The sequence below is a fragment of the Agelaius tricolor genome, unplaced genomic scaffold (assembly GCF_023055355.1).
Source record: "Agelaius tricolor isolate 1412-34295 unplaced genomic scaffold, bAgeTri1.0.p SCAF_3, whole genome shotgun sequence".
NCBI lineage: Eukaryota > Metazoa > Chordata > Aves > Passeriformes > Icteridae > Agelaius > Agelaius tricolor.
Genome location: NW_027269263.1, coordinates 40275135 through 40302940, shown reverse-complemented (window position 1 = coordinate 40302940; position 27806 = coordinate 40275135). Strand labels below are relative to the sequence as shown.

Here is a 27806-nt window from a genome sequence, read left to right as displayed (position 1 = left end):
CACTAGTTGCATTTTAAAAAGAATGCATATAGCTTTTGGAGGTGATGCATTGGTGTTAACGCACTGACTAATGAAAACATTACCATAATAGGATCTGCTGACCAAGCACCAATTCTCTCAGCTGCTAAGACATTGGCAGTCCTTCCACAATTCACTTAAAATAAATGAACTTGTCCTTGTACTTCTTAAGCCAAGCCTGTGGTCTAAAGCAATATTTATAGGTTCAGTAGGAAAGCTTAATCTCTCCTCAATTTGTACTGGTACCCATCACCACACAAAGCATTTGTCTCCACAGAGGACAAAAAAAAATTAATGATCTTTTGCACATACTTTCTCAGAATTCTTTAAAATTGCATTGAGCATAGAAAAAAGTAGTCTCTTCCTTCCAGCTCCAAACAATTCTCCACAGGAAGCTCCCATTTACCTAAGATGTATGCTATGGCAGCTGGACTGAGTTTTGCATTGTCTACAGCTGAAACATACATCCAACACACTGGCCCATTCATCTGCCCCAGAAGATTGCTGCTTCTTTGAGCCCATTACAGCTAATAGAAAACACAGTGATAATTTGCATTCATTGCCATTCCCCATGCTACCAGCATCGACCTTCACACAAGACAAAACAGTACAAGTTGTCTGAATGGCCTGAAACAAAGGTATGGAGTTAAGAGAGAAGATCAGGGTTTGTGTTTTTGTTTGCTTTGTGGCTTTTTTCCTTTGGCTTACAAAAAGAACCAAAGTCAAAGTAACATTGGTTTTTAAAAAAATATCTAAACCATTACTTACTAAGTGTTCTTCCCTGAACTAAACATTTAAGAAAAACATGAATAGACAATTGTGCTGAAATTTCCACAGTGTTGAAAATGTCATCGAACAAGACGAAACAAAGCTTTGCTGTCCAAAATGTAAATGGGCTGAAATTTAATTCCTAGGATTTGGCAGCATGGGAAAGTCTCTTAGCACAACAGTTTAATGCCAGAATCAAGCTTAAAAATCCAGCACTTTCCATTCCTATCTCACACACCTGATATGCATCACAGCAACTGATGTAAGATGTGTCTCAGAACTTCAACTGTCTAAAAGTTCAGTATCTGATCTAATCACCTGGGCTCTGTATACAAAGCCATGGAAGGAGCTGTCCACTTCCAGAAGGCAACTAATCCCATCCCTTCCAGCCCCTCTCAGCACCAAGCGCCTTCTGGAGGAGCCAGTCCCTGCAGCTTGTTATCAAGAGAGCCAAACTGGTGATGTCCACAACTAGTAAATGAAACCCATCAGGTAAATGAAACAGCAAATGGCAGCAGGCTTGAAAATGCTTGGTTATGGTGTGTAACTCTCTCTGCAGTCTGAGTGTTAGCACACATCATGGCATCATGTCACACTGTACCAGCCAAGATGCTCTGAAGCAGTGCCAAGCACAAGCTTGGGGCACAGCCCTGATCAGAGGCCATTCCCAGCCAACCATCTGGATGCAGATAATCTGCTGGGGGGGGGGAAAGGGGAAGAGACTTCAGCCATGTGAACCACAAGTGCCACAGGACTGTGCCTGCCCTATTTCATTTACTAGTATAAGTGAAGCCACTTCAGATTGTATTCCCAAATTCTACATGCCTAATACCATGCAGAATGACTCCATCCTCTGTCACTGAGGGGAAAAATAAAACCAAACAAAAAACCCCAACCAAGAAAAAAAAAGAAACAAAAATCCCAGAAAGCCTGCTTGCTGGTCACTGAAACAGCCAGAAGTGCTGTACTCTTAACTCTTCTCTGCCAGCTGTCATTAAATCCAACATCACTTTTTTGATTTTTGGTGGCTTTGTTTTAACACCAGCAGAAGAAAGGAAGTGTGGAGGGAAGCACTCAGCCCTGGGGGAGTGAGATACAGCCAAAGGTTCCAGCAGCTGTCACTGCCTGGGCACTTCTACTCAAACAACAGCCTGGCAGAAACAGCCCATCATCTGGTATGAGATGATAAATACCAGGGGAAGCATCAATATCCATACATGTTCTGTCTTGAAACAAATACTAAATCCAGCTAAAGAATAGTCTATCAGGCATCATTTTTTCTCAGCACTTATGATTGCTTATCCAAAACCAAGGCTATGGCTCCATGAGCAACACTCCCTAACTGGGGGTAACCCCCTAAGCTGTTTTCCCAATTATAAGCCATCTGTGTTCACTCTATATTATCCAGTCAGAAGCTACATCTCTTCCTGTTGTTCTGAGCACTGCAAACAATTAAGTTATTCTCAGAACCTGTCCAAATGGAGCCACTGAGCTTTGAACCCCTCCAGCAAAACCAAGTTCAACAAGCACACTGACCTCAATCAGCTCAGACCCTGACCCAAAGACATGAAGACAGAATACAGCTGGCATATGCATATGAACTCAGAGACAACTTAGCATTTCCACCAATCTGGCCTGGAGAATAAGTGAGAGTCATGCAGCCTCCATTGCCTCTAACTTCCACTGTTTCACTGGAATTTAACTACCCTGTCAATGAGACTCCAATTCACATTCTCTGTCCTTTGGTTCCAGGAATCCAGCCACTGTAAAAATTGTGTGATTTTTATTTTTTTAAAGTCACTTTAAATAATTTAGATGAAATTAAGAAAAAAATTTCAAAAGCAATTTTTATTTATGTTTTCTGATCTAATTATTTTTCTGGTAGTTTGTCAAGAAAGTGGTATGTTTTCATGTTAGCTATAAATTGAATTATGTCCTGGCATCAAATTAGCAACACTCAAAGCTAAGACACTTTGATAATATTAAGAATATCAAATAGGAAATTTCAGACATCAGTGTGCTGTACCAGAACTGCATCTTAATTCAAAGAAGTATCAATGCTCTCTGACAAGGTCAGTGTCCATATGCTCATTCACATTTCTTGACTTTTGTCAAGACTTCCAATAAAAACAACTTTGGAAGAAGTCATATGATGTGAGTGCTTCCCCACTAACACCCGAACAGAGAATTCCCAACTCAATTTACAGGCAGTACATTACAAAAACAAACTTCAGAGGATCAGGTTCTCAAATTCTGCCCACATGGTCAGAGATTCAGATAGCCTCAACAAGAGGCTTGAATGCCACACGTATCACATTCCTGAATTACCAATTACCCTGAGTTATCTAATATGCATGGAAATTCTGTGTAGCTGGTTAAAAAAAGTATTTGAATTTTTATTTCCTCTTAATTAGAATTAATCTACTTGAGTAAGTTAATAAGGTTTCATAAAAAGGGATGGTTTGTGTAACTTCTAACACAATTAAATATTAATAAACTCCTGTGGGAGCTAGATCAATGGAGTACAAAACGTCTTCCTGAGTTTTATCTTAAAACATGTCATTTTAACCAGTTATGTATTTCTCTACACTCTGTAAGAAGTTTTATACAGCAGCAGAACAGTGATGAAACCACACAGAAAAATCTCAACATTTACAGAATAAAGAAGTGTGTGCATCTCATTCTTAATTTTAAGAATGGATTTCACCATTCTGAAATAACTAGCTATCACATATGGAATACACATACATAATCTGAAATACTATATATAGACCATCTAGATAGTGATTAACCTGAAATTCCCCTTCTCTGGCTCTACTCACAACAAAACCAGAATACCATAAAACCTAAAGTTAATAATGTGTCCAATCCTAAAATACAAAATAAATCACCTTTTTCCATTTTTTCCTTTAATTCTTTAATGACCTTTTGTGAAATAGCACCCCTAGGTGTCTGGGTTTTGCTGGTTTCTTCTTTTCTCTTAACTAAGGAAGAAGAATCAAAAAATCTGAACCTCCATTTCTAAGCTCAATAACATAAGGTTGGTAGTACACTCTTCATGTGATAAAGGTGTTGGAGACCCTGGTCAAACATCAGGCAATTGTTCCTGAATTTGTAGCAGCTTGGTCTAAAGCATAGATAATGGAAGTCTGCAGAAAGCTTTGTAAGCAAATATTTTTTTCTTTTTAAATTTTGAAAATAAATATGTGTTCTAAATAAAAACAACACAACTAAACTGAAACAAAATATCCCACATGAAATATTAAGACCTTCTGGTTATCAGTTCCCCAGAACACTTGAAAGTTTGAAGTCTAAGTTCCCTGACTCCTCAACCCAACTATTTAATGACCAGTTCTTTCACTGACATACTTACAGAAAGGTTCATATTATTTAAGATTTCAAAGCATTCATTAGCAAGAGGCACAACAGTGAAACTTACACTGACATTCCTTGCAGCACTTGCCATCCACGTAGGCCAGGGCAGAGTTCGGAGGACAGTCAGCGAGGGGGCAAACCAGAGCCTCGCACTGCACAGTGCCGTTCTAGGAGAACAAAAGGTGCTTAGCTGGGGGTTTTATTTAGCAGTAGCAGAGATGTTCTCAAACACAGGAACTTGAAAATCTATTTTTAAACACAATGAACTTTCTAACAACGTCCAAAAAAAGATAGTTTAATGTGGGTCTTTTAATAACTGCAAGAAGAGAAACCATACCTTCAGAATGTCACACATACAATCTTTTAACATGAATGATGTGCTCACTGAGATGATAATGATTAATTTTTTTTTTCAGAGGCAAACCTATTTGGAGGCAAAACATTCTGCCAATCAGGAAAAATCTGACAGATTACTGTGAAATGACAACTGCACAGAACAATACTCTGTGTCTGATTTTTTGTTAGAGAGAATGTATGTCTAAAAGGTAACAATATTATAGCAGTGAGAAAAATCCAAGACAAAAATATGCAATGAATTTAACTCTAAATTCAAAGAATTTTAAACATTTATCAGTCAGATCTGATGCTATAAAATACTAAAAGCAAAATGAAAAAATGAAAACCCATCCAGAAATATAAAGGTAAAAAAAAATATTAAGCTTAAAGAGACCCATTTAGCCAATTATAGATAGCAGTAAATCAATCTAAGGTGCAGTACACACAACAACCACCTTTTCACTGGCTTCTAATGGCCTTTGGATTAAGGACTTAATGAGTTCAAATGGAATTAAAGAGTCTTATATGAATGGACAGCAATACAGACACCCTAGCTTAGTATCTGGAAGGATACTTGCAATCACATATGGAGTTGTAATACCTTTGGGAATCTTCCATCCACCAAATCTTTGTCATTGGTAATATAACAAAGTTTGCATATGACCCTGACATTTTACTTTTTATTACTTATTGAGAGGTAACCAAAGGCAACCAAAGGAAATCAGGCACAAGGGATCTATTAAATCATTTGCTAAGAAAAAGGCTGCGTTTTTAGAGACAAAAAGCAAGGAATTAAAATTCCAGAGAAACTGTTTGCAACTCAGTGCAATGGAATAACATGAAATCTAAGTATATTCCCTAGCACCTGCGTATTTATTAATACCATTCCTTAGATTTGGAACAGATTTTTAACTTCTTTGTTGTTAGTACCTAGCATACATCTGGAAGTTCTCAATAAACCTATTCAGAGGAAACACTGGTGTTCCTGACTCTCCACTCAAACCATAGCCATACCATGCAAGTGCAGTTCTTACAGCCATCCGTCCAGGATTCAAACTCTCTGTAGGTTGTGCCCTTCATTGTGCAGGTTCTCTCACAGTAGCACTGATCCAACTTGTTCATCCTCTGCTCAGCTTGAGACAACTGTATTTACAGTTCACAAAAATGTTTTTGAATTTTTAAGTGGCCTCCATATTAGTAAAAATACAATTCAAACTGTCCCCAGTACACAGATGAGAGAATACATTTAGGAAAACACAATCAGACATAATAAAACAATTTAATCATGTTGTATTGTTAAATAAAACATGATTAAACCACCAGCCATTCAGAGACGGAAATTGAGAAGTGAGACACAATGCATTTCATCTTTCTTATCAACCTGACATCAGGGACATCATAAAACAAAATGAGCAGGTCAAGATGGGTACAGCTCCTCATTTCTCATTTTTGTATGGGCACACTGATCAAGAATCTTGCTCCACATAAAGTACTCACAGACAGGGGGGCCAAATAAGCTCAGAACCGACATTAGTAATTTTTTCTGCTCTTCAGCCAAGGCATTTCTAACGTTAGTGTATCAAAGCAGCTAGGTAACAGCATTCCAGCAGATATCTAAAGAACTGACATTTAAAATCACAGCAGTCTATTTTCACCTGAACACATGAATGTTTTTGGTGTAATATTCTACAGGAAAGAAAGAAGAAAGTCCTGGTTTGGTTCCTGATTCTTAGTTCCTTGTCTTGCATATATTTTGTCTGAACGCACCTTTGGCAGCTCAGGTCTTGAAAAGTCTTGGTAAGTCTTGCTGCAATAAACACAGTTACCTATTTCATTCTAGGTTTGATTGATTTATTAGCCTTATAGGTAGAGTTTGGATATCTATAAGCCCTTTCCTTGCTCAGGGATTTGGATGCTCTTTACTATTAAAATTCATGACTCTATAAAAATATTAAAACACAAGAAAACTCTCTGAACTGAGAATCTGTATGTATAAATTAGGCAGAGATATATAAAGACGTAAACATACCATGCAGGGATGTTCTGCACACAGCCATACAAGCATGAATAATCTAAAAATACAGCAAATAAAGACTGGCAATCCAAATTTCTTCTATGAATAGAGTCCTAGTAAACATTACCTTAGCTGATGTTTTTGCTAAAATGTCTTGCAGTTCCATAATTTTCTGCACAAGTCCATGGAAGTCATTACAAGTTGGGCATGCTGGAATAATACAATACATGTTAATAAATTAATTCATAATAGGTTCAATCATGCCAAAGTTGACAAACAATACACTTAAATCCAAGGTTTTAAGAAAGCTTGTAGGACAGAAAGAAGGTAAAAAGCACACCTTTCATTTTATGATACAAGAATTAATAGACTTACTGCGATTAAGATCTGGGCACTGAGAAATAAATCCTTGAGGCATGACAAGTAATTGCACATCTTGCATTATGCCCTATGTGTTAGTGGAGAGAAAACAAAAGGATACATTCTTTTTACCTGTCAAAATTGTTTTTTCATTCACCATGTAAAACATTAAAGCCCACAAAGAAAAATTACCTGATTTAAAAAAAATACTAATGAATAAACAGATTCGTGTCTGGACCCAATTCAGTGATAGAAGAATAAGTAGAAATAAAAATAGATAGATGTACAGGCGTACTGAATAATTTTTAGAGACATAAGATTAAATGTCAAGATATAATTATGTGGCAAGAGTTTGGTGGGTTTGAATTCATTGTTATTTTTAGTTAGTCACTGCAGAAAAGCTTGCAAATGACCTTTAAAAAGTAATTTGAAAACAGCTGCAGTTTCAGTTACTTAGAAATACTCTTTTAAATAAAATGCAAATTTTTTACAAGCTATAACTCTTAAATATATTTGAAGACTAAAGAAACTAGAGTCAAGAAAAATATATTAATGCAAACCCTTAATGAGTTTGTGCTGGTTTTGGCTGGAGTAAAGGTAATTTTCTTCACAGAAAAGTAGCTGGCATGAGGTTGTGTTTTGGATTTGTGCTGGAAACATTGCTGATAACACTGGGATGCTACAGAAATTACACAACAGCTTCTCCTACCACCCCACCAGCGAGGAGGCTGGGGATGCACAAGGATTTGGGAGAGACACAGCCAGGACAGCTGCCCCAGCTGACCAAAGAAGGGGTCATATCTGAGACCATAGGGCATCAGGCACAGCATTTAAAGCTGGGGCAAGAAGGAAGCAGGGAACATTTGGAGTGGTGGCATTTGCCTTCCCAAGTAACCATTACAGAGCCCTGCTTTCCTGGGGATGGCTGAACACCTGCTTGCCTATGGAAAGTGGTGAATGAATTCCTTGTTTTGCTTTGCTTTACCTATTAAACTCTGTCTCAAACCACGAATTTTTTAGCTTTTACCCTTCCAATTCCCTTCCCCATCCCACCAGGGAGGGAAGTGAGCAAGTGGCTAGGTAGTGCCAGCTGGGGTTAGACCACAACAAATTCTGATGGGGATCCTTCCACAAAGCTTGCAAAATGCTGAGAAACTACATGTCTGTTACACAGGTGCAGAGCTGCATGTTGTTAAGAACTCAGGGAGATTTCACCATGAAATTCAACTATGGTGTCTGGAAAGGGATGATTTCACCCAGAAGAATAGATCCCATGCTTGCTGGCAGATTTTACATGCTTAGTTAAGATATAATTAGTAGCCAGTACGCTGCTCTCCAATAGCAAAGGCCAAAGAGCAATTTCAAAGCAATCCAAGAGCTGTGTTATGATTACAGAAGCACAAACTGACTGAGCACAAACAGATGACCTCCTGAGGTCATCTGCTCCAACTTCCCTGCTCAAGCAGGACCAGCTACAGCAGATTGCCTAGGACTGTGTCCAAACAGCTTCTGACTATCTCCATAGTCGTCCTTCTTTGACAAGTCTCACAGTAGAATTGTTTTCTGATGTGGAGGTGTTTCAGGTTTTGCCCATTGCTTCTTGGCCTGTCAGTGGGCCCTAGTGAGATAAGTCTGGATTCCTTATCTTCATTTCCCTCACATTTATCCACACTGATGAGATCCTCCTGAGCCTTCTCTTCTCCAGGCTGAACAATTCCAAATCTCTCAGCCTCTCATCATATGAAAGATGATTCAATCCCTTTAATAATTTATTTCACTTTATCTTTCAGGGAATGCATACCTTAAAATAACCATGTGCAGTATTCCTCTGTCCCAGCCAAAAGGTTGTACCCAAAGGTAAGTCCATGAAAGGCTTCTCCACAACTCTTTCATAAATTCTGAAAAGGAACAGGAAAATACAATCCCAGGTTGTTATCATTTAATTTACTAAGAGCTCAAATATTCCAAATGTGACAACTTCTTATAAAACAGCACTCTTTACTTACTTATTGCAGTCCACATGTAAGATCAAGTGAGAGGCACTGATTGCTAAGGAAAGTCTGTGCCATTTATCATCTGCCAAAATGTATGGGAACACTTCTGTGTGGGAGCGATGACTGCCTGAACGATAATGCAACCTGATTTCATTTCGATGACCGCTGCTTTCCAGCTCCAGGTACCTGTACCATAAATGCATCATCATGTCATGAACCATTCTTTTCAGCACAGCAACATTTTACATAAGACATCTTCTCATCATCATGCAAGAACTATTTAAAAAAAGGAAGAAAAACATGCAGATACAAAGGCAAAAGTAGACCCTTTTCAGATTTCCACTGCATCTCACGTCTCAGCTACCAATAATAGCAGGTTCAAACTTTCATGTAACTACACAAGATTCCAAGCCAAATATGTTTTCCTCTAACAAAACCATTTTCCATAACATGATCTGAATTACACTATTATAAATAATTGCCTGATACAATGAAAGCACAATAGGAATACTCTGAAGGTCTGAATGCACAAAAGACAATCCCAAGTTCTGCAGTAGCCACATCATTAGTAATTACCAAGGGAAGTAAAGACTGAGACCGAACACTGCTTTGTTGGCTTTTATATGAACTGTTACATCTTCTTTCATTTTCTGTAATAAAATTTCTCCAAAAATATATAAAATCAAGAAATGATAACTCCTCAGAACAATTTATATATGTGTATTTATTTGCTTTGTTAAATTGGTATGTGTATTTGCAGGGTGGGTGTACACACATATATATACACATCTATATATGTATACACATATATATGTAAATATGGATATATATTCAGCAAAAAGCCAGCAGAGCAGCTGTGCTACGTGCATCTAGCAGATTGCAAATACAAGCTTTGATGGTGAAATTCCAGCTGTTCAATTTAAAAAGCACTCCACAACCAAACTCAGTTCTTAGAAAGGCTGTCTCACATGTCAGACATCTTCTGGGAAAAAGCCTGACTAACTGTTTGTCTTTTTAAAGTACTAAGTTTCTCATTTTAAAATTCCCCAAGAAAATTATTTTTACACAGGAAAGAGAAACGGAAATAGAGATTCTCTAACAATCATTTGCAACCTAAAGTTAAAGAGCAAGGAGAATAACGGATGGGGTAAGATACACAACAACTGGGAGAATGGACAATTCCTTTTTGTCTATTTTTGTGGCTACATCTGCAATCAGACATGGCAGTGGCTTGTAAGCTGAGTGCACGTCATGGGTGGTGCCATTTACTTTAACAGACTATCTATATTAAGGAATAGAAAAAGACAATGATTGTGGTTTTGAAGAGTAAAAATGAGACCAAATCAAAACTATCCTGTACAATCATCATCCCTAGGAGAAGGCTGGGCTTACTGCACATTCTTGCTTCCTTCAGGGTGTTCCACAGTGGAACATATCTAGCAACAGCACAAAAACAACTAGTTTTTTGCAAAACCAGCAAAGGACAATTTCTTCTTCCTCCCCAGTATTAAGAAAGCAGTTAACTAGAGTCAGATATAAATTTTATAATCAATTTACCTCCTCATCACCCAAAAATAATTTTTGCATTGGCAAGAAGTGGAAACTAATTGAAGGCCTGGCTGGAAAAATTGCACAACAGTGGCAGGACATCAGTCAACTTAATAACCTCCTTCATAACTCAAGCTTCAAGGATAAAAATAAGGTTACTCTCAACCCGAAAGAGAAGGGGAACATTAGAGAACTTGACTCCTCCAGCAACTTCTAAGTGTCTCCACCCAGCTGAAGAAAATAAATGGAAAACAAAAGGCATGGATATGTTGAAGCATTCATTACCTGCTGGTAGCACTAAGAGCTCTCCTTCATTCCAAGTCAATAGCAGAACTGATGGCAGCACACAAAGATGCAGGCAGGGAAGAAACTACACTACTAGACATACAGTCACCACAGAAGGTATAAAACAAACATTTGTGTTGCCCTTATGCATGTAAGATAATGAAATCTCTGCAGATGAACCATGGATTTTCCAATAGAAACAAGACATTGCTGTATAAATTTCATGAATTAAGAACTGCTGAGAGAGGATGCTGACAATCAATGATGCTGTAATAAGCAAGAAAATTTTCCTACACAAAGCTGCACAGAAACTGTGGACACTTTTGTGGTTTTAATGGTGATTAACACACTGTTTTGATATTCACAGACAATATCTTCTGTTCTTCCATTTGGTAAACTAACAAATATAACTACCTTTGAAATGAGAAAACATGCATCAAAATGAAAAAGAAAATAACAGCCATTAGGAGAATTATTAGGAGAATCATTTATGGTTTATTAATAATCTGTAGAGGCAGCAGCAAAACACAATTAGAAAAGCAAGTAAAATGACAGCCAAAGCAATACTGCTTTCAGCTTGAACAAATGCCATGATGCTGAAATACAGACGTGAAAGTGAATCATTTCTACTCAATTTTTTTACAAAATGCTGTGCTTGCTATTCCCCTTTTCTACATTTGTTTAACTGCCTGGACTTACCCAGTTCTGTCTCAGCCTCATGAGTTTCAGGAGATAGAACAAGACTCAGCAGTGACAAACATATATGAGTGAAAGTGCAAAGTCTGCCCACAGTGAGGCTTCTTGTTCCATCCATGAGGCTCTAACACTTGGGTACATGGTTTCCAAAGGTTTGGAAGAATCTTTCAGAAAATATGATAAGGATTAACAAACAGACCTGGATTTTAGAAATTCATGTCTGGTGACAAAACCACTCTATACTTTTCAGTACAGTCCAGATTACTCATCATTTGAGAGAAAAAGGAGGGTGCTCTCAACTCCTGAAGGACTTGCTCCCAAAAGAAAGAGTAACTGCATTGTACTGCAGTCTTCTCCTGGCCAAGAATCTCATTACTGAAAAGCTTCAGGGGAACCTCATCAGCTGAATCACCAGCTCCTTGTCCACATCAGCCTAGCCCAGCCCAGTCATTGCAGTGAGAGCAGCAGCCAAAGATATCCCATTTTAAACATCACTGTTGCTTCTCCCAACAGCTCCAAGGTCTTCTATGCTGCAGAAGGCAAATGACTATTGGGAGTGAAAAATAAACCACAATGAGAAACCCAACACAATAGCAGAACCTGCACCTCTCTTTCTAAAATCTGTAATCTCTGTGGTTGTTTAATCAATACCAGCCTACCTGATTTTAAGTCCCCCCAAACAACCACACCCACCTTGGTGTTAAACTTGGATTTAACTTCACAGGGAGATGATATGTGCTTATGTTTTGCTGTGTTCAACATGCAGAGAAGAAAATGCCAACCTGGAAAAAAAGGTTGCTACATCTCTGTAGATCACTCTGTGTGTGCACAATCACTGCAAAGGCAACAGCCAAGGCCACAGCATCAGATCAGCTGCTCTGCCTGGAAACCAGCCAGCCAGTGATCCCTAATGTACTGACTGTCTTTGTAAGAGGAAGAAATTTGTTTTGAATGCCCTGGAGGAATCTGAGACAGAAAACAGTGATGTTTGCTCTGCTGCTCAGCACTGATCTATTGTAACTTCTAGGTAAGAGCTGGGACTCGGCAGATCTGCTCAGCTGTGGAGCTCTAATGACCATCCCCACAGGGCATGCGGTCACTCCAGCCTAGGCACCACCTGCTCTTTGGGAGGTGACAGAGGAGCACAAGGGAGACTCTGAAGTAAAAGTCAGGATGTACAGCAAAAAGTTAGAGATTTAGGGGGTGAAACACCAGCTGGTCTCAGTGCCCACAGCAGCAGTCTTTGAGAAGAGGGAGCTATGGCCATTCCAGCTAACAGGCACTGTTGGCAACGCCAGGTCTTGGATGGCTCACTTGTTCATTTGGCATCCTTTCTCACACAACAAATGCACACACTTACTCCACACAACTAATAATTTCAACTTGCATTTACACCATGTAGACAAGTACTTCAGAAGCTAAAGGCAAAATATCATGTCTGCTGCTTATGAATTTATAACAGGGTGGTGGGGTTTCTTAACTTTTCCTACTCACATTTATAGGTATAATGCTAAAATATTCCTTCATGGCTCTTTGGCCTATATTGAAAAAAAGGCAAATAAATAAAATTAAAGAGCAATATGTACTTAAGAAAAAAAATTTAAAATCCTTATTTCCATTACTTATAAAAAAAAATCTTTATCTGAAGATTTTTGCTATCAAAGTTGTGCCTTTTTTTGTTGTTTATTAACATAAAACATTAAAAAAGAAAAAGGAGATCCTACAAAGTAGGCCTCATTGCACAATAGCAGCAAGCAATCCTGCTAGGAGTAGATTATGAAGATATAAAAGCAACTCATGCAGCACTACCACATTCAGCAATGCATTATTTGCTATTTTCTGTGGTATCATGACTGGGTGGTCAGGAGCGTGAGTTTTATTCTTCTATCTTTCAGAACACTTAATTTGGAAGTAACACTAAGTGTTATGAAACACTAAGTACAAGTTTTTATTGCTTAGTGCATCCCCTAGAACAACATGGCACCAAAATATCCCCAGACAGATTATAATTTTTTCAACCGAAATGATTCTATGGCTATATGAAAAGTCAATTGGTGGCTTCATTTTACCTGTAAGAATGTAGTTCCCACCTCTCACTCACATTACTGCTTGATCTTACTGATTTTATCCTTTTCCATCTAGAGCTCTACCTAGACAAGAGAAGACTAGCATTTTTATCAGGGAATTATTAGTTAAAAATTTTTCTTTGCTTTTCTGGATAAGTTGTAGCCCTTAGTGCAAGTGCACAATGGGCAGGAATGCCACCAATTCCATTTCTGACCCTTCCTTTTGCTGAATGTAGTTTTAAAGGCAGACTGTCATTTTCTGATTTAGGGCATTTTTGTTCAAAAACATTGATCCATTCATTAAAACCAAATCTTTTGACAGAAATAAACATTCTCCCAGCAAAACTTGTGGGGCCTAGGATGTCATCCTTGCTAAAATGGGAGAAAGAGAGAGAGCAAATATAAGATTCTCTGGAAGACTTTCTCAAATATCTTTAATGCCATGATTATTACCTATATGAAAGCAGAAATCCCAAGTGACGAGAGCTCAAAAATTAGAAGATCCATATCAACACAGTTATATAAACAGCAGAACAGCAAAACCATTCTCTCAAATTTCTATTATAAAACTGGCGCTCCACTTCAACTCATATCCATCTTGATGATCTCTCACACTTTTTCCCTGAAACTGGTGGGCTTTTCCACACTGACTGGTGGAAACAGGCCTGGGCCAATGCTGCTTCACAGACTGCCCTGACATCATCTGCAAGGGTACTAACTGCAGGAGACAAAAGCATGCCAAGGAAGATGCTAACAATTATGCAAAATGGACAGCAGCAAGCCAGTGCTCCAGCCTGGGCACCGTTTGGTTTACTAGCAAGCCCTTGGCAGGCACTGCCAACAAATCTGCATCAGCACTGCATCAACTGGAGAGAAAAAAAAAGGAGAATGTCAATCCTCAGGGCACTTGTCTAAGGTGGAAAAAAAAAAAAAAATACAAGTTCCTGCTCCAAACCAGGCAGAGCAGAAATTAACCTTGTGAGGAAAATGCCTCTGAAGCACCCCAGTCAGACACCAACTGATCATTCTGGCATTTACATCTCTCTTGTTTATTTTCTTCCACCACAAAAACACTCATGCACTTCAGCTTTGTTCCAGCACAGCACTGCTCCTTGTACTGGACAGATATGGAGAACAGCTGTGGAGGAGGAAGGTGCATGCACGATGTGCTCAGGTGATGGAGCCAGCACTAGGACGTGCATGGAGGAACACCCTCCCTGTTGGGATGTTCATGGGAGAGAACAGCCAGGCAAGAGATAACATCAGGGCAGAGAGGCATCAATCCACACACATGCACCTGCACAAGCTACTGCTGCACAGCTTCTCTCCACACAGAAAGAAGCACAAGGTAGCAGCTAGAAGTGAGATTGCAGTACCCTGATGTGGAAGTGGAAGTTAGGAAACAAACACGTGAGGCTGTTCAAATCCTTTCCAAAACTGTGCCACTCAGTGTCTGTGCCTGATTCAAACTAATAAAGCAGGCAGGGAAAAAAATGTGTGTCAGTAAGATATTGCTCTTATCAACTCCTTGCAGCCCCTCATCTGATTTCATTGGGACTGCTGTGGTCTGGAAGCCTTTGAAGTCAAGACCCTGCCTCTCACCTGAGAGACCTCTTTGCTTACCTCCCAAATTTTGAGGTCAACCAAATCAGGGAGGCAAAATCTTGCCTTACCTCCACTGCAGTGTTCATAGTTTCTGCTGGGTTTAGTGCTAAGATCCAAGAGCCCATGGCCATCACAAATGCAAGATCCTCCAGCCCATCCAATGCTACTGCTGATGACAAGGCAAGGCTCCCAGCTGGCCTTTCCGCAACCCTTATGGGAGCTCAGAAGGAGCCAGAAGCAAGAACTGAGGTCTCACCAAGCTTTTCAAAGCACTTCAAGGAAAGCTGTTCTTGCAAAAGGTGTGGGCTTGGTCTTGGAAAAATTCAACCCCAATATTACAGCACATTGCCCATGCCATTCCTATTTGGGCCATGCATATGAAATCAAATTCCCAAATTTAAGAAATAATTCTGAAACACTATTTCATGTCTTTGAGCAATTGCTCTCATTCCTCTCATTTCTCTCACTAGTTTCATTTATCAATATATAATATATATTCCATTTTGTTCTCACTAATATATATTCACATTCCCAGGAATAGGACTCTTGCCTGCCTGAAGCTTCCTCTTCTACTAAAAATCAACAAGGGAAGAACTTTCTCAACTCAATCACTGTAAAAACAAATGGCATAAACCATGACTCTCATTCCCTTTTCTTGACAGATTTTCTCCAAGGAGAGCAAGAGGACTGTAAATACAATAAAGAACTTTCTAGTAGATGTATTAGTAAAAGAAAAAGGCAGTTTCAACATAACTGTTTCTACTTCCGACCCCAAAAGAATACAGATTTCTCCATTATTTGTTTGCTCATAGAAAGCCTTATAAACAACATAGGAAGAAAAACAAAATCTGTCAAAACTCACATTTCAGCTATTTCAGTGCCAGTTTTCAACATCACAGGAAGAAACAAATCTTCTGTCTCTTATTCAAGAAGGCCTGTCACTAATCTCAATTCAAAAGGTTCCACATGCATATAAGCATTCTGTAAGATGTTCTCAGGCTATTCACCCTGGATTAGCTGGCACTGCAATGATTTACACTGGACAGGCTGGCCTCACTTGATTTAACAAATAGTTATGGAACAGTTAGGTGCATGAACTACAGAAACTTACATCCTAATCCCAATTATTTTTCTTTTTCTTTGGTCAAGAGTATAAGCTAAACTGAAGCAAAAAAACCCAAATCCAAGCAAGAGTGACATGGCATTAACCAATTTTATGACAATCTTTGTAGCCAACACTCCAAGAAACACGTCATTCCTAACACCACGAAGGCATTAAACAGAGTGTAACACAAAATAGCTGCTTTACAAATATTTCCATCTAACACCATGCTCAGGGATAGAAGTTAAATCTCCCAAACCAACGCAAACAAGGAACTTTTTTCTTTTGGGATAAAGAGCCTGGTCAAGCTGTCAGTGTCTATAGAGAGAATCCTTTGTCCCACAGAATCTTCTCACGCACTGGAAAAGCAGTGAATGAATGAATGAATGAATGAATGAATGAATGAAAATACCTTTTTTTGACACCTTTGATGAAACATGCAAACTGCATCAAAAGAATAGAAGACTGACACCAGAGAAGTTTAAAATCACTACAGGAATTCAAAAGCTGTTACAAATAAATTCCAGTGTGTTCATAATTATTATCAGACCAGCAAGAAACAGAAACTAAGATTTAATACCAAATAAACAAAATACAGAACACTACCTTCTCTCTTCCAACAAAGAACATCATGGAGTGTTCTAAAAGCAGAAATAAGCTACTGCCTCTTTTGGCACAGGGAACAGCCATATACAGCTTTAACATTTGAAAATTAATCCCATATTACCTAACATCTGCTCTGCAGTTATTGGCTTAAGTGGTGAATATTGGCTTAAGCGGTAAATACTGAAAGCTTTTCTCAGTGTAAGAGTTTTGCAGCAGATTTTGTGGTGTCAGAGAGGACACTTCACACTGCAGTCCAGAAATACTGACACTCATACATCAAAAGCAGGGAACGTACAGTTCCACCTCTATTTTAATACAATGGTCAAATGAGAGAACAAAATTCATGCATCGGGAATTCACCTCTGGCAACTTATCTCCTTGTAGCATAAATCAGTATGAGAGAAAATGTCACAGATAAGTTCCTCCTACATACTGAAAGAGGTTTGAAATGGTTGTACAGTACAGCCCATTTGACTGCAGATAATCACAAGACACCAACTGCTGTGAAAACAAATGCTAAGGAAGGCAGAAATTGAATAAATTAGTAGAGATACAAATTAAGTGTAGGAAATGCCTGTCCATAACATACTATTGATTTCAGATCTCTGTTGCAGGATATAAAAAGCAGTAACCAAAGGAAAGAATCTTTAAACTACAACCCAGCAGCTTCATCCTTTAAGGGTTTAATATGAAGTATCTCAAGAGATATGAATGCAAGATTAGTTACATAAAGCCATCTAACCACAAAAGGAGGAAAAAGCTTTATTATCATCAGCTCCACTGTTGATGATTAAATGAAAATATATGACGGAATAGCAAGACCAAACATATATTACAACCCCACCACAGAGTAAAATCATCTCTCTGCTGGCTCTTCCATCAAGAAGAAGGTGAGACAAATTCAGAACTGAGGAGGATAATACAGCCTTAACTGAAAGATGAAATACAGAGCAATCAGTGTTTAACAGTGATTCTACTCAGATTTTAGGTATCCCTTCATTACCACAATTGAAAATATTTACCTTGCTACCATGAAGTACAACACATTTTAGGCAGGGCACTCTCTCTGGTCAAGGTAAAGCCCTGAAGCCAAGAAGACATTTATAACTTCTATCTTTCAGGCATATGTCATATAAATCTGCCATATATAAAAGATGTGTTCAGCTGCTTGAAATTCATCTGAACTATTACTGATGTGTAATTTGAATTCCCTGACACCGCAAGAATTTTTTCTGAAATTATCACCTCCACACTGTGCCCAAAACTACCACTGCCTGAACTCCTTGGCTGCTCTAATCAGTGGGGAAAATGCAATGTCTGTGGAAATGTATGGGCAAGTTAGGAAAGGACAGTTACAGGTATTGTTTCAGATTCTTTCACTTTAAGACTAATTTTAAAATATTTTAATACATTAAATACGATAGAAATGCATTATCATTGTAAGAGGGGAAGTCAGCTTTGATACTCAATTAGGAAAAGAACAAAGCATTTAAGTGAGTATGAAAAGGTTACTATATTTTCAGTAGAACATTTCAGGAGCATCTTTTTGTGATGATAGCAACAGCCCAGCCTCAGCAAATGCCCAAGCCTGAGACTTACACAGAGAACTTCTGTATCTCTCTGAAAGCCCAAGGACAGCATTCAACACATGACATTAGAAGGGAAACTGTGAGACCAGCCCTGTTAACTTCTTAAGTCACAAAGCCTTAAATAGCTGCATGACCATGTCTCAGTGGAAGTATTCATTTTTGATGATTCTCAAAAGGGAGCCAGCAAAAAGGAACAAAAATAAAAACTTCATAAAACTAGACAACACAGACTGAATCACTCAACTCAGTCAACTCTGAATCACATAAACGATTTTAAGTTTATAAACAAAATTACACATTTAAAAAACCCCTACAATTTAGGAAATGCCAGAGCTAGTACTGACCTCTGTAAACTGAACTGCAAGGCAGCAGTTCAATGCTAGTGCAACTTTTTTTCACATCAGTGTGATAAAAGGCTGAGGCTAGTGCAAAGCTAGTGCCAGTCAGGTCTGGCATTACTACTTTTCCCACTAACTACAATAACTGCTGTGACAGAGACTTCACAAAAAGTTAAGAACTAAAAGAGCTGTTATAGCCAAGTCCCTGGTCAGAGGTGGGCAAGGTCAGAGGTGGAGATCCAGCACTGAAGAAGCAGCTGTTGAATATAAGCCATCCAAATGCTTCCTTTTAACATCTACTTTCTCTTGTCTTTATTGTCATTCATCATAAAAGAACATTAAAACCATAAAAGAAACTACACAAGGTGCTTGTCTGGTTGCAGTACTACCCACACCTAGGTCAGCCCTCATTTCAGCACAGTGAAACTGAACAAACACTACTCTGGCACACACACAACTCTCCATACAACCCTAGCACAGAAGAGACCTGAATGTGTTTATTAAAAGCCTAAGGGCACATCTAATGCCATCCATGAGACATTTAACTACTCGTTTACAAGTATGAAAATCCTGTTATATACTTGGCATAATGATCCTTGGGAGTGTTGTCCTTCTTCTTGTTTGTTTTGTGGTTTGTGTTTTGGTTGGTCTTTTTGTTTGTTTTTTTACAAACAGCTAAATTGCAGAAGATGAGGCCTCTTCTGCAGAAATTGACTGGAGCATCTTCCAGCACAAAATAATTGTCACCATGCCTCCTAATGAAAACTTGTACCCTTATGTAAAAGAAACAGACATTTTCCTGTGCTTGAACATGTCTTTTTTGTTGTTGTTATTTTGTAGTGACACTGTCAAGAAAGAATTATGGGATGGTACACAAGAAAATAAAAATAACTAGGAACCTAAAGCAGAGCTCACCTGTTTCTTGTGCTAATGACTGTTTAGAAAGTGCACATTTGAAAACTCCTTTTTATTCTGTCAGAGAATGATAGGGCAGTTATCTTTAATAGCTATTACTCAAGCATATATATATAAAGTATCTTATTTCTCTAGCAGTCTTGATTCTATTGAAAGGATAATCCTTAAATCCTATGTGTCATTCACTTTAGTTTTTTAAGGTTGACAACATTTTGAGTAAAGTGCTTTACCATTCATGGGAAGATGGAAACCCATAACTGGAGGGTTTTTTTTTCTTTTTTAAGGACTGCTTGCATTGTCAAAAACAATGAAGAGGTGGACTTACAGGGCCAGGCTTTGTCAGTCAGTGTAGGTATAGTGACATACATAGTGACAGTTTTACACCAGCTGAGAATCAGCTCTTTGTGGTTATGAACAACAATGGAGAACTAGCTTTCCATGCCCTTGGTGGTAAGAGACATGTCAAGAAAAACCCCTCCCGACCTTCCCCTGTGACTTTTGACAAATCTGCACAATGTACCTATCCAAGCACTATAAATAGTTACAAGTTATCTGCTACACAAAAATTTTGTTCTAATTTATGTTCAATTTTTTATGCATGAATTCATATAGTTGCATTAGCCAGCAGACAGGTATCAGTACTTACCTGTGATCTAAATGGTGAATAGAGAGAATAACCCCTGAATTCAAATGGGCTTGTTTTAAGGTCACCAGGATTGTGAATTCACATTTATTTCTTAACTTCTGAAAAAAGATTTCAGCTGTTTCTGGAGATGCCTTCACATTTCTTGAAGTACCTAAAATAAACATGAGAGGAAAAAACACTCAGTATAAAATCTTACTTTACTTTACATTCTCATTCAAATAGCTTACAAAATAACAGGCTATTTCTGAGAAGCACAACTGAACAGGCAAAAGCAGGGATCAAAGTATTTAAAACATTCGTTTTGCATACAGTGGAAGCCATTTAAATGAAAGAGACCACATTTTCTAGGACAACTGTTCTGTTCTGGGGAGGGGTGGTATTTTGTTTTGATCCAGGGTCATAACCCTTACTTTCTTCAGGGGTGGCCAGATGGTACCTTTAATATCCCATCCAAAGCTTGAGCTCACTAGCAGTGAAGCACAGTGACAACACCAGGCATGAGCCTAAACCCTGACATGTGACCTGATCAACTTTTTAACAACTTCTAAAAGATGTTATGCCTAATAGCATAAATACATAAATAAATAAACTAATTTAAAAAACAACAAACAATTTACTCAGCTTTAACTAATAGTTTAAAAATTCACCAAATTTCAAAATATTTTATCACTAATTAATTGCTCTATACTCCATTTGGGTAGTATTTTCCTGCTGCTTCTTGCACAGGATGTCATGAACATTTATTGTATACATATGCCACTACTCTAACAAAAACTTTTAAAAACCCACACAAAGCCTAGACTGATGCAATATTTCTGCTGAATTTGCACATAACATGCATAGAAAATAAAAAAGGCCCAAGCTTAAAACCTCTAGAGAGATAATTTACAAATAAGATGTCAAATGCTAGAAAAATAATTCCCAATCTCCAGAATACATCATACCAGAAAAAAAAATTAATATACCTTTTTAATGCACAAAATCAATTTATTAGCATGTGTAATCAACTGTTTAAGAGCTAAATAAGTCCACAAGCTTCTTGTCACAGCAATTTGACCATTCTGGTCTACTTGGGACACTAACTCAGGAACAGCTGTCAAGAGTGGACAGCAACAGAACTGGTGATTTTCTTTCAGCAGCACTGGAGCTGAGCTCTCAAGTACACCACTTCCAGCTTACACTATTCTTAAAACAGTTTTACTCTTTAAGCTGGACCTATGAAGATGCTGGTCTCCATTAACAGAAACAGTTTATTGTGGTTTATGGATCAGGAATATTTAAATATCTGTTCAGGAAACGCAACAACCTGTGCAACTGTGCAGTCCTAACCAAGCTCCTGAACAGTGTCACACCCAGTCAAATTTCATTTGTTTTACACAAAGGGGAACCCAAAAGAAAGAAAGAAAAGGAAGAAGTTAATTTCTACCAAATTCCTATGATAGTCTCATAAGCAACTGATGAAAAAATATATGCTTAACACCCTTACCCTTAAAGAAGGCCAGTCCATAGATTTCTAACTATCCCCGATCCCACAGGCCTTTTTATTCTAACTAGAGCTATTGGGATGCAAACACTGCACTACAGCTGGCCTGTGCTCTAGCAAAGAAACAAACCCTCACCATCACATGGATCTCTCCAGAAGCACCTCAGTCCTCATTGCTGTGTGAGAGGCAGGGGAAACACAGAGCTGCCACAACACCCACAAGGCAGGAATAATTTATGAGGTATCTTCATGTCACCCTGAATCATTACCTGATCACTACAGCAGACGAGAATTTTCCATCCTTTATTCTATAAAACCTTATCTGGGTACCCTATAATCATCCATTGTGACCTCAGACAACCTTCTCGTATACAGACAACAGCAGCAAGACCTGATTGATCATGCTGGCAGCCTAAATGGTAACTAAGGTTACCATCACACTATGTGCTGGAGTCTTATATTGCCAAAACACATGGCCATTCAGTTTTGGTATTGCAAATAGGTCAGATTATACTTGCTGCTCAAAAAAGCTACACAGCCTTTTGAATTATTACTACTCTTATGAAGCACAACATTCTTTGCTCAGGGCAGGTACCAGGTGGATTTCTTAAAAGCAAGATGACTGAAAGGTCCTTGATCTGTCAGATCCATTCTTTTCACACTAACACAAGAGTGCAAATCCCTCCTTCCAACTGCCTTTGAACACTAGCAGTAGGTGTTTGATAGATCACCAGCTGTGCTCAATAAATATTGCTTCAGGCTTCTTCTTGATATTTGTCTCCTAGTAATCAGTTTAAGACCCAACAAAAATACTTCACTGGAACTGGGCTTCTTCCATAATAGCTTGGAAGAATCAAACTAGTATATCTCAGTCAATAATTTGCAGTTTCTCAATAGTTACATAAAAACCTCATACTGCAAACATTTCTAATACACAAAATCAGAGGCATATTTTTTTCAACTTAAGAGTGCAAAAATAAGGAGACAATTTTTAGTTTGAACAAGAAATTTGTCTCTAACCACAATATGTATATTTTGGGTTTATTTTCCTAGAATATTGCGTGTGTTTGGTTTGACCACAGCAATTCACAAATCTATAGTGTCATCACTCCATCTTTAACTTACAGAAACATGAAAGTGACAATTAAAGAAACAAAAAATCCAAACTCAAAGCATGTCTCACTCCTTGCTCAGGCTAGATCCTTTAAGAGTTAACATTGCAAAGCAGCCTGAAAGCCCAGTGAGGAAAACCACTGACCATAAGACCTGCAGGAACTCAGCTCTTCAGAAGACAAGCTTAGCAGCTGCCTCTGCTCCCAAAAGCCCCCACTATTAGGATACATTTCCCCCTCAGAGACAATCTGCAATCAGAGCTCTGCAGCAAACACCCACATCACACCGGCGTCTCCTGGAGGTGTCAAGAGCAGACAGTGTCATTTCAGTCATGCTCATGAGATAATCATTACTGCACTTTACCAAAGACAGCAAGTAACTTTCACCAGGACTTGCTCCACAAGTCCAAAGGACTTCCACCAGTCCAAACAGGTAGTGGAGAAAGAAGCAGTTTTACCCTCTGCAGTCATGCTCTCATCTTCCCTGTGGTGACAACTGCATTCATAAAAACTTATGAGGAACTATTACAGGCAACTGATCCAGTCTTAACTGATCCAGCCATGCCTCCTCACAACAAACAAAAAACCAAAACAAAACAAAACCAGAAAAAAAAAAAAAAAAAAAGGTGCTGGAAGTAGCCACCAACAAGTTATGGGCAGTAAGCAGGAAAATTTCCATACACAGCACCAGCAAGATACTAAATCATACTAAACCACAAGCCATTGACTACCATCATTCATTTCCAGACCACAATGAAAGAAAACAGTTATTAAATGGAATGAGTACCTTTTCCGAGTAAAGAGTGTGCTCTCAAATTTTTGAGGAGTATCTAAAAGTACACATACAGTATGAACTGAATTATAAAACTAATTCCGGCAGAATAGTCTTTGAAGGAGGCATTCTAACTAATTGAGCTCACAGTTTGCTTTATGTGCACATAATCAGCTTCTAATAGCAGCATCTATAAATCAATTCTGCATCTGACTGTAGCTCTGCTGAACTATCGAAATTAAATTCTAGTGGCTTGTGAGAAGAAGGAGGGCTGAAGGCTAAAATGAGGCTGAAAAATATAATTGGCTCAATTTTATTTCAATTTCCTACACTAGGAGGGATGAGTGCCACAAGCATATATTCACATCCTGTCATGCTCCCATATTCAAATTGTTGGTTAATATTTTTGTAACTGGGGATTTCACACAGCCTTCAAAGGGCAAGTGTTTACTTTATATGGTTCTTTTATTTAGATAACAAATATAAACTAGGCTGCACCCAGTCAACCGGGCAGCATTCAAAGCCAATTCAATAGCAAAATCTTCACAAGGCTGACAGTACAGCAGGATTTTAAGGGGAGCACAGTGCATTCAAATTCAGGTGTTGCATTCCTCTAATGAAAAATGAAGATATAAAGAAGTAAAACAACCTTTATTAGACCAAAGCCGTGCTAGATGTGATATGCATTAAATTCTTCAGTAGAAAGGCTGGTTGTTTTGCTATTTAAACTGCTATAAGATCAGCTCATAAAACATTTTGAACTACTTTACCCATAAATTTTTCTGTTCCCTTCTCAAAGATTCCCAGTTGTTTTAGAGAGAACAGCAAAAAAAGCAGCTGTAGTTTTCCAACCGACACGAACCTGAGTTGGATTCTCCAAGGCTGTAGCAAGGAGCTCTCCAAGAGTCTGGGGGAAGGTGCTGCAGTTTCAGCTGAAGTTTAAAAGACTACAAGATACAGGGTAAACACTAACCCTGTAAGACTCCCACTGGGGCCATTCCCAAAGGGTGTGCCTACACTACAGGGCCAGGAGCACTGCCCAGCTCCCAAACCTGGGTGAACTCTAGGACCACAATTGAAACGTACATCAGGATACAGCCAGGTACATCCAGACCTCTATGCACTCAAGTGCCCCCCATAAACTGAATCCAACCTGGTCTCCCCAGAACAAACACTCACAAATGCCAGGAACAAGGACTCTAGTAATTACTTTCCCAAGTGGCATGATCAGGAGCTTGGGGTACCCCACAGACTGTTTAGGGACATAGCCCACAAACTGCCCTTGTAGTTTTGACACCCCCATGGTGTGGCATTTCTGCCTTCTTATTTCCACTAAAGAAATGCTTCAGCAAGGACGCATGCAGATAGAAATGCAGTAGGTGAGAAGGAGAAAAGGAAGAGGGCAAAATGCTCTTCAGCCGAGACGAAACAATCGAAACAAAAACTGACTTGAAGCCAAATCATTAAATCAAATAAAAACAAGGGGGAAAATGTCACAGTTTGTTCTTGCAGCATTTGGGGAGGTTCCAACTGCCTTTGCTTTGTAGCTTCCTCTGTTCTGAATGTCAGCTACAGCTTTGGTGTGTCATCCAGCAAGGGCTTTCCTCCAGCTCAAACCATATGCGAAGTCCCACAAGTCACAATGGGCTGACACTAAAGACCAGAAGACCTGTTTCTGAAAACATTTTTCCCCCAATTACATTGGATATTCATACTTATGTCCTTCAAAAACAGTAATCATATCACACCTGGACAAAACTCTGGCTAACCTATATGCTACATACTTTGATGTTTAAAGTCATTTTGGCACAGCTGAGAACAAATCCACTGTGGGACAAGAGGAGGGAAAGGTACTGAGAGCCTGGACAAGTGGGCTTGAATCAGGACAACTAGGATAGACTTTGCAAATCCATGACTGTCCGTGGAAGACGACAGCCATAATATAATACATATTCCCTGTGAACTGACAATATTACCACTGAAATCTGCCTAGAAGCATTCTGCAAGAGATGATACAAAACAAGTTTGGGGGTGATGATACTAGTGGCTGGGTTAAGCCTTTGAGCTGATATACCAACCAGCTGCTTCTAGAAAGCAAGGCAAGTCAGATGGGACCGAATCGTTCTGCAATGGATTCAGTACCATGGCTCTCTATCTTAGTCTTAACCCGCACAATGCTAAGACACTTAGACATCTTTCATCTTTCCTTGGGCTGTTATCCCTTCAGCAAAGAGGGAATTTATACCAGGATTACAAGTGGGAATAATTTCCTGTAATGTAAAACAGCCCAGCTGCACCACAAAAAGTCAGGCATGCTCTTCCAAAAATGTCAGGTCCATGAACAAGGATATCATGACTTTTGGACTCAGCAGGCAAAAAGTAAATAAAAGATAAATAGTTACAGAACAGGTTCTAGTGACTGTATCTGCAATAGCATATTTCTGACAGTTTTTCAAACCTTTTGCAAATGACAGGATAAAAAATCTAATTGCAGGCAAACCAGAACTTTGAACAAATAGGACTGCAGATTAGAAGTCTGTATTCGCAGCACAGGAGGCTGAAACAGCTGATTTGTTAACAAGCAATACAGATCCTGCCACACTGGATTGTTAATAAACAACTCCTATCAAACTGCCACAGAAAATGAGAATGTGCTCTCCTGAACACTTCTGAAAGGAATTTTAGAAATGTATAGATCAACACACAGGGAAGCAGCACACACAGAAAAGTACTATCAGGAATTTTTCAAGGCATACATGATACAGAAAACTTCTGTTCCTTGTACCCCAGAAATACTATCTCTTTCCCAGCAACTGTCATCATGCAAGATACTATCACCAGGAGAGAAGGTGCTACTCAGTGGGGACCTATGACAAGACAGCAAAATAATGAAGATAAAAGACTTCTGTTCTTGTTACTGAAATTCCACTCCTAGGAAATTAAAATGTGTGCTGCACAGTATGCTCTGCACCATGTATTTATCATTGTAATGCTTTCTGGTGATTTATAGGTTACAGGTTATCGATTTTAAGTCGCAATAGCTTTTTTGATTACCAGTTTTTCCTAGCCTATACTTCAACACTATTCTTAAACCCCTTTTAAGTTTTGAAGATGTTTTGTACCTGCTCCCTCATAGGTAGAATCACATACTGCTACTTAGAATTATGTTGTTTAGGTTTTGCACAGCCAATACCACTATAAAACCTACTATGTTTGAACAAGGACACCGATGTAGCACAGAGTGGGATTTCTTTTGTTTCTTCATTTTGATGGAGATTCCAGCTATATTTAAAAGGTTACAGCTACTATAGCTTTATAAATATACATGTGTATATAAACATGAACTCCCTTTAGGCACAAAACAGCTTTCTAGAAGCTGCTTTGAGAACACCTTGAAACCTGTGGAGAAAATCAAGCCTGCCTTGTTTTCCTTGCAGCTGCCATCTGTGGCATATGCACCTAGTTATGCTTGGTTGCATACTGTCACATGAGCACTTTGTGTCAAAGTGACCTAACAACAAACAAAAGGATCACACCAAGAAATGCTGTTAACACTGGGACGTTGAAGAGCAGAAGAAAAACAATGCATCATCTTCCAGCCCTACTAGTACTGTAATAAGGGCATGACACACATGAGAACTGCTACAAGACTGATTTTATTTTCATTGTATAACATGGCCAGGATTTTAACAGCTATTCAATTCACAGCAAAAGGGGAGGACAGGAGGAGGAGAAGGAGATAGTGTTGTCAGCCTTTTCCAAATGAAAGGCATGCTACCAAAGATAAACAAAGCCCAATCAATTAACAACAATAAAGTACAAATTTAATGGCAATAATAAATCATGCAAGCAGATTATGCTAGTTGTAGATCAAGCTGCATCACATGCCCTACCCTTCTCTCTGAAGCTATGATGCAGCTCAAATTCGTAAATATATCCTATTCCAGTGGTGAGCTATCATACAATGACAGACTGTATGAGATCAGCACCCACCACAGCACCTCTGAATTAGGATCCTGCTTGGTGTAGGCAATCCAATCCCCTCTCAGCAACACACCATGTCTCCCCCTCACTTGGTTCTCACTGTGCAAGTCTCAGTTGGACTTACTCATGCTCTCTGCTCAGTCATGTTCTCTCAAAACCTCCTTTTATTGTGACAAGTATGCTGTTCCTGAGAA

The 27806-nt window shown here is 38.8% G+C and overlaps 1 protein-coding gene across 2 annotated transcripts in view; it reads right to left on the bottom strand.

Annotated features, from left to right (window-relative positions):
- NELL2 (neural EGFL like 2) overlaps nucleotides 1-27806 on the bottom strand; it is a 134344-nt gene that overhangs the window by 95280 nt on the left and 11258 nt on the right. For both annotated transcript variants that reach the window (XM_071423566.1, XM_071423565.1), the window contains exons 3-9: nucleotides 20262-20412; nucleotides 8878-9051; nucleotides 8673-8769; nucleotides 6887-6959; nucleotides 6639-6721; nucleotides 5512-5640; nucleotides 4226-4328 (exon numbers count right to left, since the gene is read on the bottom strand). In XM_071423566.1, the coding sequence (XP_071279667.1) occupies nucleotides 4226-4328; nucleotides 5512-5640; nucleotides 6639-6721; nucleotides 6887-6959; nucleotides 8673-8769; nucleotides 8878-9051; nucleotides 20262-20412 (810 nt within the window). The remainder of the gene's footprint in view (nucleotides 1-4225; nucleotides 4329-5511; nucleotides 5641-6638; nucleotides 6722-6886; nucleotides 6960-8672; nucleotides 8770-8877; nucleotides 9052-20261; nucleotides 20413-27806) is intronic.